Raw genomic sequence first — 12,319 nt, 5'->3', positions numbered from 1 at the left:
GTGGTGTTTTTTGTTACAGGTAATTTACTGTCTGACAAATCTGTAGTTGCAGCGCTGCTGGTGGTACCGGCACATGACTCTGAAGTTACAGACATTGCAGATGATGGACATTTGTAGCCCCTTATGTGTCATCTGCACTCTGAAAAATATGGTAAAAAAAGACACTGTTACTCCCTTAGTGTTACTCAGTGCACTGCTTTTAAAAATGAGATTGTAAATACAGATTCCTCTTACTGCAGCTCTTTATACTGCTGTTGAAGCAATACAATTAATTCTAAACCCAGTTTTATATTGAAAATAATTAATCTAGCATAAGGATTATTTAAATCGGTTTAAACCCTTATCTCTAGCACCATACCAAACAGCTTGGAAAAAAAACACTTTTTAAATGTAAAAATTCATAAGTGCCTAATAAAACTTTACTATTAAACAGGAAATCTTCACCTAGGATGATGGCTATATTGTGCAATAAAAAAATCACTTCAGAAGTCCAGCAGTATCTGTAAAAAATATAATTGAGAAATACTCCCACAACAGACGAACGTACCAATTATATTTTGAACACACACACTTTGAAATTCAGAAGTAAGTAATCACCCAAAACACACATGTATCATTTAGCAGCATAGTAAGACATGGGGGGGTGGTCATCCATAAGAATGATGCAAAATGTTTACTAACCAGCTGATTCAGATAGTTCAGACCTGTCCACATCATCATCTTCAAAGTCACTGCTTCTTGAAGAGCATTTTTCATAATGTTGTTTTATTCTGACAACCAGGCCTTGCGGCTCTTTCTTGCACTGCTTACGTTTGGCACATGTTCCTTGTTACCCAGAGATACAGGAATTTCTTGAAAATATTCCCAAATAGGGTCTTTTTTATGACCTTCACCCATGGCAGGCTTTTTCCTTCAAGTTCCCAGGTGTTGAAATCAACACTAGAGGCTGCACTCTGAAGAATGTTGTCTCCTTTTTCCCCGGTGTCTTGCTTTGGCACCAGTTTTGCTCCTTGCTGGTTGTACCCTCTGCTACTGCTCCCTGGTTACAGAACTCCTCTGCCCCCAGAAAAACACAAGAACTACCAGCAATCCAAGTGCTGCCCATGTAACCTACATGCCTTTTGCACTGCAGTAGCCGGTTGTTTAGAGACAGAGAGGGGGGCAGTTGAGTAATTAATGGATTTCTGTATCCCTGTCTGTGCAGGCATGCAAGGAGGCAGAATAAGGCCATTTACCAAAGCCACCCAGACACAAGGGCTGGTAGTTACTGAGCAATCAGTGTTTTTCCCTGAGCTGGAGAGTAGGTGTCCATGGTGGTTGGAGTAAAAAAAATTTGTAATTTTATGAATTGATCCAATCAGAGCTCAGGTAGGGAGACACTATAAAATAGGAATGAGACCACCCAGCTGGGCTAAGTGGATGATCCTGTTGGTGCCTTCTGAAGTAAGAGGCTGTGTCCCAATGCCTGTGATGATGTTGCCAATTTCTTGCACCAATAGCACTGCCTCTGGGTCCCCTAGCAGATCAAGCCCTTTATGAAAGACCTATTGTGCCAAGGCAGCAAAGAGTCCTATGGCACCTTATAGACTAACAGACGTGGTGCCACAGGACTCTTTGCTGCTTTTACAGATCCAGACTAACACGGCTACCCCTCTGATACTATTGTGTCATATTTATAGAGCTTTGTTTCACAAGTTTAGATGCTTTCCCCTGATTTTTTGTTTAGCTAGACAAGCAGACTTTTTAGGCAACATTTTTTATACAGGCTCATGGGTTCAGCATATTTTTTTATTTAAATGTCGTCAGAGATTACGAGTAGGCCTCAACCCATTTTGTATTGAATTCAGGTTTCATTTGAAAGAGGTTTTGTTTTTAAAAAAATGTATAATAATTCAAATCTTTTCCCAAAAAACTGTTTTAAAAATCCACTGTGCCTCATGATGTATACACGGAACTTGGTTAGGTGCGATACTGCGGCCTCTCTACAGTGCTGTCCTGCTCTGTCCCAAAAGTTGGGTGTGTCAGCCACAGGCCTTTCCATCTCTTCCCTGCCTTATGTAGCCCCTGCCCTAATCCTGACTTTCCCTCCTTTCCTCTATTAATTCTATAAACCTGCACTAAATCTTGGGTTCATTCTCTCTCTCTCTCTCTCTCTCTCCAATGTATGTGTGTGTCATTGCTCTGTGCACTGTGGTTCACGGAGACACCTAACTGGGTGCCTATTCTCAAGCCATTGGCTGCTCAGTTAGCCTGGGTGTAGACAGTCACCATTTTTGAACCTCCTGGTTGGCACCCAAGTGAGTATTTGCTGCTATCCAAGCTTTTGAAAATGTTGGCCATTAAATGTCCCTTTTCTCTGTGCTTTTTCGCTCATCTGTAGAATGGAGGCAGTGAGGGTTAGTTACTTATTATTTCTTCAGTGCATTGATATCATAAAGTGAAATTATGGGGAGATAAGACTCTCAATAGTTGAGGTTGCAACAATCTTCTAATGTAAAGTTCAGCTTTAGCGGCAATCGATTGCTTACCTGGATAATTGATTTGGGACATTGGAAATTATCAGATTTAACCTGAAGGCAAATGTGGAAGAAAAATCCATCAAATTAGTCTTGAGATACAGGTCATTTAAAAAAAAAATTGCCTACTTTGAATTTTGTATTTCATGCTTATTTGTCTTTCCCCATGTTTAGAACTGGCTGGCTGCTTTACTGCCCCTTCAGATTCCTCAGCATTGTGCCCCTTAAATTGCATACTGTTTTCATCTGAAGAAAGTAGGTTGTAATTAGCGGCGGTTTTTGTTGAGGATGGCTAGAGACTCAACTTTGTTCTCACCAGGGACGGAGCAAGGAAGTTTCACGCCCTAGGCGAAACTTCCACCTTGCGCCCTCCCAGCCCTGCAGCAGCTCCCCACCCCCCCTCCTCCCTGAGGCGCCCCCCGTCAGCTCCCCACTCCCTGGCCCGGGGAGCCCTGTGGTACCTCCTCACCCCAGCTCACCTCCCTGGGCTGCCGGCGGTGGCACGCTGACTCAGGGGTTACCCCTGGGCTGGCTGCTGGCTGCCGGCGGCAGCGGAGGGACCCGGGGGAACCCCTGGGCTGGCTGCTGGCTGCCCGAGGCAGCGCGCTGATTCAGGGTTACCCCTGGGCTGGCTGCTGGCTGCCGGCGGTGGCGCGCTGACCCAGGGGAATCCCTGGGCTGCCGCTGGCAGCTCAGACTCCCTCTCCCCTCAGCTATTATTGTATTAAAAATATCACCACTCAAATAACTGATGTGAGTCACCACTTAAATACTTTTTTTAGCATTACTCTGTCTCAAGATTTTTAATATGCAGTTAGTATGTCAGCTATTTAACTAACAAAGCCAACTGTTCTTTTATCTAAAAATGTTTCTCTTAGAAATGTCTTCAGGGGCTCTAAGGTTTATATTTGAAACAAAAAATGATTTGAACATAAGAGGTAGGGGAAGCCTCTGTTTTTTGAGACTCCAGATTCAATACGATTGTGCGAGTGTTGTTACTTTGCTCTGCTAACAGTACTGACTTGCTCAGCTACAGGTTTTGGCACCAGATAATTTTGACACAGGTGAGTTGTTTAATGCAGCATTATTCATACCAACATTGCCAACTTCCTTCTGCACCATTTTATATGATCAAGATCTGTAACCTGGTGCCTCTTGGCAAAACTGTGCTGCATCAAGTTTTCCAAGTCTTGAAACTCTCCTAATATGTCATATAGCCCCAGCCCCCAAGTCAGGTGGCTACACAAGAGAATCAAATTTCACTTCCAAAAATGTTTATAGCTCTCATGGCTGCACAAAAAACATGAAAATGTGACTGAAGTGCACCCTGTGGTTGGCAACAGTGGAAGGCTTAGAACTTGGATCTAACTATGCCCCATTATTCAGAGACCAGTTCCACACTGGCCCATGTGGTGCATTGGGGGGCTTTGCATACCCACTGCCAGTGCACGAAGAAACACTCCAAGACCAAACCTGTCCGTCTACCCTCTGCACCATGTCCTAACTCACCCCTCTGCTTCTCAAATGTGTGGCCATAATGGCGAGAAGGGGGGTCTGCTGTGGACTGAATCTGGGGACATCGGTGGGCAGACATCTTTGTAACATATCTGTGTCAGCAGGGACCGATCCAGGGTTAGGTATGTGTGTATTCATGGGTGGGGTAGGGGGTGTGTATGATTCATTGTCTTTGTTTATGGCTGCCCAGAAAAAACTGCCTCTGTACTCTCACAGCTTGAGGAAGTGGCACAAGGCTAAAAGAGTGGGATGCCCTACACAGTCCTAGTCCCTAGAATTCAATGGGTTTGCTGCTTTGGCTGTTGCATTAAATATTTGCCTTTAATCTTTACAAGGTTTCTAACTGTCCTTTTCACATACCCTGTATAGGGAAAAAGGAATCTTCCCTCACACCTCTACAACCAGGGTTTTACACTGTCATAGTAACACAGACAGCAAAGGCTAAGTAAATAAGTGTATTCTAACAGGTATAATATGTTGAGTTTGGAGTTGCCTGTTAAGTGATTTTCTTCTCATTCTTACAAAGATGGCACTGTTAATACTGCAAATAACTGGCACTAAGAGTTTAGAGGATGGCTGCAGATTCTGATTGTCCAAAAGCACACTCTGATTGGATGGGTGTGTCTCTTGATGCAATTATGCCCCAGCTCACAGTGGTCTACAAGTGAGACCTTATCACTAAAATAAACATGCACACAGAGCTTCATGCCCATTATAAGTTGGGTTAGGGGGCCATTCAGGGAGAAAATGAAGTGCCTGCTCTCACATACTAGGTGTGGCCTTTTCAACTACTTTAAACTCATTTTTACTATAAAAACTAAACTGGGAACTAACTGTTCAATATTCAAAATTGTTATAATAGCAAGAGCTCATAGCATGCTGGAGAAACACCAGAGGTGAAACAAATAGTGCATGTGTGTGTCTGAAGAGGGAGATCCTGGACTCTTAGAGAACTGCAAGTGATGGGAAGCAGCTAGCTACTAAAGAAATGGTATGCCATGACCTGCAAGTGGGTCTTTTTTTTTTTTTTTTTAAATAGGAAAATTGTAACACCAACAAATCTATGGTAATTAGTGGGCATCTTACACTACTGGTGTGTTCAATGATAAGCAGATGCAGCGCTGGGAAAACAATACAAGGAAACCAACTCTGCATCTTGTTTAGCAACTTAATTGGAGTCAGACTATAATACTGGCAAGATGGAAAATGACAACTCTCTTTATCTGTGTCTTGTTCCATTCCTTGAGCCTGAGCTATTGTATTTAGATTTGATAGCTTCAGTACCTTTCTCCTCAACACCAATACCTATTTTTGTCTCTCATCTGCTTCCACAATGTGTCACCAAACTCCTTATAAGTGAAAAGAATATACTTTAGCCCTCAGCAACGGCTCTGAAAAAGGACTGTATGCACCAGAGACTGCTCAGGTGGTAGCATTCTGATGTCTGGGTTAGACGCGCCTGGGTTCAAGACTCACCCCAGGCTATCCAAGCTGGAGATGGTGGTACTAGGGAAGCCCTGCCCTGTTGGAAGTGGAATCCTCCCATTGAAATGTTACAGGGAGATGCCTTTGTTGGTTTGTCCTTTGGAACATTGGATTCCATGGCACTGTTTGCAGAGCAGGGGACAAGTGATGTTCCAAGCGACTGTTTTCTCTAGCAGCATAATGTACGTGGACACTACAGACTATTGCTGAGGCCAGAGTCGCTGCTGAGTCAGCGTACGCTCAGTGCTACGGTAGTGAAGTGCTTTGGGTTACCTTGAGCATGAACAGTATTTATATGCAGCCACAATCCAGTCTGTCATTTCCTAGTGTTTTTAAAATCTAACTCAACTACTATAGATGGTATAGCGAAGCTCTGAATTGGATTCCTAGACAAGTTGGTGGATAAATGGCTAGAATCAAGAGTGAGGCAAATGTGCAGTTGCTACTATGACACGTCTGAGTAGCCTCTCAGTCAAATGTTGGTGTGGAAGCAGAACACCGGCAATAAATTCAAAGTGGCAGAAACATAAGCTAAACACAACAGGCCTTGAATCCAATAGCTGTTTTGCAAGAAATGCCTTTTTTTATGTTGTTGCTGGCTCAGCTGGTAACTAGCTGACAAAATACAAAAAGCTGTTAATTCTAGAGTTCAGAATACATGAAAAACAACACTGCTTTCCTTTGGTTACACACAGGATTTTTTGTCTATTATTTTGAGTGCAATGTCTCTCTTTAATTTTAAGATGACCAATGCTTTATAGAAGCAAAGGTTTTTCCAACCAAGGGTATGGGTACCAAGTATTGTACTTCAGGCTTTTGTAGCAGGTACCCTAAACTACCACGTCCTATGTTAGCTAGGAACCGCACTGCTGCTGCTTGCACTCTGACTTTGACATTAGGAGTAGCCCAAGTTCCAATGGTCGTTAGAAGACACAGTTGACTGTGGTAGGCAGTGAACACAGGCTGATAAAACCAATGGCTTAGCCTGGCAAACTGGTATATTTAGTCCTGAAAGGTTATGAACCACTGGTCTGAAGTTTTAAAAGCAGACTAACAAGGGGCTCTGTTGTGGCTTTTAGCCACAGACCTGCATTGGGGTGCAACCAACAGTCTTTCAGGGGTGGTAGCAAACATTTCCCTGCATACCCATAGGTGCTGGAACTAGGGGTGCTAGGGATGCTGCCGCACCCCTGGGCTTGAAGTGGATTCCATTATATACAGGGCTGACAGTTGGGTTCAGTGGCTCTCAGCACCCCCACTATACAAATTGTTTCAGCACTCCTGGTCTAGGGCTGTACCCCCACCCACTTTGAGATGGCTGGGGCCCTAAGAGGTGGTAGCAGGGAGCAGCCCTTGTCAGCAGGGGAGTACAAGGACTGTGCTTGTGCCTGTCATATGAGGTCACTGGGGAAGGAGGCACAAGCAGGGAGGCATTTTACACCTTTCCCGTCGCTTGCACCCCCCCCCCCAGACCTTGGCCAGCTGCAATCTGACACTTTAGAGAATCTTCAGTAGCTGCTACTTGTCACCATTTAAACAATGAACTGTACTCACCTCCTCCTAGGAGCTCTGGCTGTTTATTCATCTCTTCTAGGTCAAGATTGCAACCATCCTCTGTGTGGGTGTGAGAGACCACAGAGGACACACAATGCTTGTTCTCAATGGACTACTTTGCCCAGGCTCTGCCACAGTTGGAGAGCCTGCTGTGCTGCACACAGTGTGTGCCCCAGAGGTACACTTCATCCCAAATGGAGTAGAAAAGGCAGGGCGATAGCGGCACCTCAGCAGACTCTGGTAGTATGCTGCATGTCCTAAGCGTGCCTCCTGCCTAGGGTGGGATAGGGTGGCTCCGCACTTCCCCCATTGCAGGCCTGTGCCTAAATGGTATGATTGAGCCCTTAATGAAAAGATATCTGCTCCCTTTTCACAAATGCTTTATGGACCAAATCCTGGCTGTGTTTTAGTGATTGAAACATCCATTGATGGCGGTAAGTTTTGCCTAAGCAAAGCAAGGCAGCATGTAGCTTTGTAGTATGATTGGCGAGTGATGTTTTAGGCCCCGATCCCGCAAAGACTTATGAATGAGCTCAATTTTAAGCATATAAGTGTTTACTAAGACTACTTGTGTGCTTAAAGCTAAACAGCTGCATAAGTCTCTATACAGGATTGGGGCCACACTGCGTATGGAACCTCTCCTTTTCCAGCACAACACTGACCATAGAGAATCTGTCTCTTTACAACTTGCACAGCAAGGTGCAACTAATACAAGGGTGTGTGTATGTCTTTCCTAAACGCAACAAATGTCTCTTTTTAGAAGTCTTATAAATTATATATATTTAAAAAAAATCACTTTTCAGGTTCAGTATTATAAGAACAAATACTCTGTCATTGCTTGCATTGCACAAGCTTCTGAAATGCTTTCTTGAAGTCTTCATTAAAGATTGTATAGATTAGTGGGTTAATAAGAGAATTGATGTATCCCAGCCATGTGAGGAAATTGGACATTTCTTCTGAAATGTGACATCTTGCACAGGTGTTAACAACAACTTCCTTTACAAAAAATGGGAGCCAGCAGATCACAAATGCGCCCAAAATCAAGCCCAGGGTAGTTGCTGCCTTTCGTTCTCTCGTGCTAGAGATTCTTTGTTTTTTCCAGGTTTTCTCTTGCTTGGACTCTGACTTAGGGCTCTGCAATGTGATATGGATTTTATCCAAGTCTGCTGAGGGATCAGATGTTTTATCTGTTGTGCAGTGCGTCAAAGCCAATTTGGTGCTTCTCTCACCCGGTTCCAAGAGGACTTGTCCATTTACTTCCTCTCTTACAATGCGGCTTACGCTCCTTCTGTGAAATGTCTTTGCTGCTTTGTAGATTTTATAATAAAGGATCAGAATCAATGCCAGTGGGATGTAAAAGGCTCCAAATGTGCAGTAAATAGTGAAAGCTATGTGGTCGTGTTTGATGATGCATTCATCATCCTTGCTGGTTGTCTGGTGTCGCCAGAACAAAGGAGGCATGGAGATAAAAATGGATATGATCCACACCACTGCAATCATGATGCCTGCGTGTTTTGGTGTTCTTTTCCTGGCATACTCCACAGCATCTGTGATTGCTCGGTACCGATCCAAAGCAATAGCAGAGAGATGCAAGATAGAACAGGTACAGCACATAATGTCAACGCTCAGCCAAACGTCACACATTATTTGTCCCATGATCCAAGTCTCCTTCACAATATAAACAATGCTGAACGGCATCACTAGGATTGCAACTAGAAAATCAGTCACTGCAAGGGAACAGATTAAATAGTTGGCAGGGTGATGGAGCTTCTTTGTCACAATTATTGCAGTCATCACTAGAGAATTGATGGCCGTTGTCATTAATGCCAGCACAGAAAGAGTAAATGAAACAAGAATCTTTGATGTCACTGTTTTAAATAGTTCTTCTGATGTGTAATTTTGTTCAGTTGAGTTTATGGGATCCATGTTTCCTTTTAAAGGTGATGTTTAACCAAGGAAGACACCTGTGGAAAAGGAAACACAATTTAGAAAGTGGGCCATAAGTCTTCAGGAAAGACAACAGGCAACATTTTCAAAGGTGCCTAAGTCCCATTTACAAAAGGAATCTGTAGGTCTACACTGGAGCTGGAAGGTCTGATTGAGTGTAGCTGTGGTGGCAGGAGCAGCTAACTGCCCTGAGTACAATCCCAACCAAGACCAGAGGTGCTTAACTGGGCGGCTACCTCTTCTACTGCTGCAGATATGCTTCTATTTTTAGTGTGCTAGCTTGATCAGAGAGAGAGGGAATGTCTTTGCAAGGTGGAAATCACATCTTCCAGCTCAGCTGCAGGTATGCCCAATGTCCCATTGAAAGCCCCCTAGGTTTTCTGAGCTCAGACATAAACCATATCCTCACATAAAAGTAAACAAGGGTTAGTTTACATACTATTAAAAGTTGTGCAGGAGGAAAATTAGCGAGGAAAATATATTGCACGTAAATACTAAGAAAATACATTTAAAACCTACTTTAGGCTGGGTACAGTTTTCAAAAGCACCTCAACTGGCGTATATATGTATACGTATATATGTATAGTTCATACTTTAAACATAGTGATTCATCTCTCCCTTTAAAAATATATAAACTCCCAATTTATTTTAAATGAACAGAAACATTTTTCCTTCACCATCACACCAGTATTATGTTGAAACCTTCTGAAGCAACAGTAATTAGCAGGAGAAATATTATGCGGCTAGTAATCTTTTAGGGACTTACTACTGAAATGAAGTGTAGTTATTTTAGTTGAACAAAACTCATTGAATTGCTTTTAAGAACTGTTTTCTCAATATATTCCTTGGAGAGAGGATTTGTGAGAGAACCTGGCTTGATGATGTCCAGCAGCTGGTCTTACCTTAGAAAGCCTTAACTATCCAACATAGTTAATTATCTTATGCATTTCAGACTGCCTCATATTACTACTAAATTACCAGCTAGCAAAAAGCAATTTGGAAGTAATGAAACTTGATGAATAGGTTTTGAAAGGAATGGCACGGTTTATGTAGGAGCCACTGGAGTATTTGATAGATATATCATTAAGAAAAGTGGCATAGGTAGATTCACAGAAATGGTGCCTGGGTTTCCTTAGATGACAGTCTGTGCATTCTTCCTGCTAGATTTGCACTGAGAAAAATACTGCAGGAGCTTTATGGGAGCATAGTGACAGTATAATGTCTCCTTACCAAAACAGCACTGCATAGGCTTCTCTACTGGTCCCATCTTGCACAGGCTTATGTGGAGAGTTTAGTACCTCCTAGTTTCTATAATACTACAACAGCCCTCCTACTACACTCATGGTGCATATATACCTTCTTGGGAGTCTTCTCTTCTGTTTAGGGAGGCACGTTCTCAACTAAGGGCTGTCCTTTTCCTGTCGTCCCTCTGGCAATTTACCCATTGTTTGTACTTGGTGATTTATAGGCTCTGCTGTATGGTATGGTTGAACTGCACTTCCATCAGAATGCTATTAGTACCAGTCCAGATGTTGCTGTTGCACAACTAGGGTGTGCCAACTAATCTAGCAGCATCTGAGACAATGTGTCCTGGCAGTATGGACTAGATTTGCCTTCCAGTTGGTGATTTCCAGCTATAGGTTAAAGATCCATCCACCTGCTGATGCCACGTGGGGTTGGATCTTTTGAAAATACCAAGCTCTTCAGGCAAGGCTTGTTGGATTTCTTAGCGTACTGGGCTGGTGAACCTGTTAAGTCATTGGAATTTATACAGGCCCAGCTGGGCACTGGACATCTAGCACACTGTATAATAGACACTCAAAATGTGGCAAGGCCTGTGACAGTTCCAGGCCGCTGTTGCTTCTCTCTTTTGACCACTTCCAGGATGTCAGGATATCAATATGCTAAATTCAAATCAATCAACTTCTTGCTCCACCACAGGCTTCTTGTGTGAGTTTGGGAGTCACAATCTCTCAGGGAAACTAAAGCACAATCTGTAAAATGGTGACGGTTAGGCATGGCTGGGAAACAAGAATTCCATTTTGGAAAAGAGGTTTCAAAACTTGTTTTTATTCCACATCAGATCAGAACAGAGGCCTTATAAAAAAAAGTGTGGAAAATCCATGAATCATACACCAAGACACCTGCCCTAGAATAGCCACTAGTCTGGTGGTTTGGGCATTGAGCTGGGAGAGCCACTCCTAATCAGGCAGCCCAGGTGAGTGCCCTCAGCTATTGGTGATTCTGGGTTGGGTGTCTCCTCTCACGTGGACCAGGAATTCCATCCTGGAACTGAGACACCTTCCTGATGAAAATTTCATTGAAACAGTGATGTTTTCATGAAACATAGTTTTGATGAATCTGCATTTTCCAGGAGGGAAAAATTCCTGACCCTCTCTGACACTATTTCCATTCTCCCACCCTTTCCTATTTATATAGTCCCTGTCCTGCAAAGTGTACACTACCTACTACAGTGAAGCTAACCTCAGCTGGTGCTTCTAGATGCTTTAATATTACTGTACATAGGGCTAAGCTCAGGCTTTGTTGTTACAGCAGTGGGATCATACTTGTGTGAGTGGTCAACTTCAACCTCCAGGTCTCTGCATGAAAATTGATCACAGTGAGGGGATGCATGCAAGGCTCTGTTTATGACAGGTCCTTACACAGTATACAGAGCGTTTTACGGGAGCTCTTCATCTGTGGATGAGTCAAAACAAACCATCTGGGTTCATGCTGTATTGAAGAGGATTCACATGATAAAAGTGATTATGGGGACAGTAAAGCAACACAATCTATGTACTTGTACAAAATGATTTTCAAAATCCGAGCTTCTTGCAAGCTTGACAAAAGTGGCCTTGAACTCCCGTGCTTTGAGAGAGGCACCAAGGTTACAGTACCCATTAGTCACTGGTATCACTAACTGCATGGAGAGATTTTTCACATACAAGGAATTGTGTTCCATTTTTAAAGGGCAATGGTAAAAGACAGTAGCAGATATTGGAAAGACTTAATGCAATACCCTGTAGCAGATGCTGTATGTTCTTCCTCAGAATCATCTCAAGAATCCCTGTTAGTTACCTTTGTATTTTCTTTGCCAAAATAAATGTTAATGCAATTAAGAGTATTTTACAAAACTGCTATTATATCATGAATTTGCTAATGCATTTGATATTAAGTTTCTGGCACTTAGACCAGAGCCTCTCTCAGCCCTGTGGGGAGGGGGACGGAGAAGCTGCCATTTGCTAAGAACATTCAATATTTGAATCCGCTGTTACTGTGGATACTAATACAGTAACTCCCCA

The 12,319-nt window shown here is 43.0% G+C and overlaps 2 protein-coding genes across 16 annotated transcripts in view; one reads left to right on the top strand and one right to left on the bottom strand.

Moving 5' to 3' along the window:
- LOC120406478 (cell surface glycoprotein CD200 receptor 1-like) overlaps positions 1-12,319 on the top strand; it is a 59,345-nt gene that overhangs the window by 41,082 nt on the left and 5,944 nt on the right. The gene's annotated exons all lie outside the window — the stretch shown is intronic.
- HTR1F (5-hydroxytryptamine receptor 1F) overlaps positions 6-12,319 on the bottom strand; it is a 243,398-nt gene continuing 231,084 nt past the window's right edge. For 11 of the 15 annotated variants that reach the window (XM_039541345.1, XM_039541355.1, XM_039541344.1 and 8 more), the window contains one exon: positions 4,916-9,034. In XM_039541345.1, the coding sequence (XP_039397279.1) occupies positions 7,902-8,996 (1,095 nt within the window). In that variant the 5' untranslated portion in view covers positions 8,997-9,034 and the 3' untranslated portion in view covers positions 4,916-7,901. Of the gene's footprint in view, positions 140-4,914; positions 9,035-12,319 lie in introns of those variants that run through there. The other 4 variants (XM_039541333.1, XM_039541352.1, XM_039541363.1 and 1 more) reach the window with 2 other exon arrangements.

Source organism: Mauremys reevesii, linkage group 1 (assembly GCF_016161935.1).
Source record: "Mauremys reevesii isolate NIE-2019 linkage group 1, ASM1616193v1, whole genome shotgun sequence".
NCBI lineage: Eukaryota > Metazoa > Chordata > Testudines > Geoemydidae > Mauremys > Mauremys reevesii.
The sequence above is the reverse complement of the archived record's forward strand: the minus strand, read 5'-3'. Positions and strand labels throughout refer to the sequence as shown.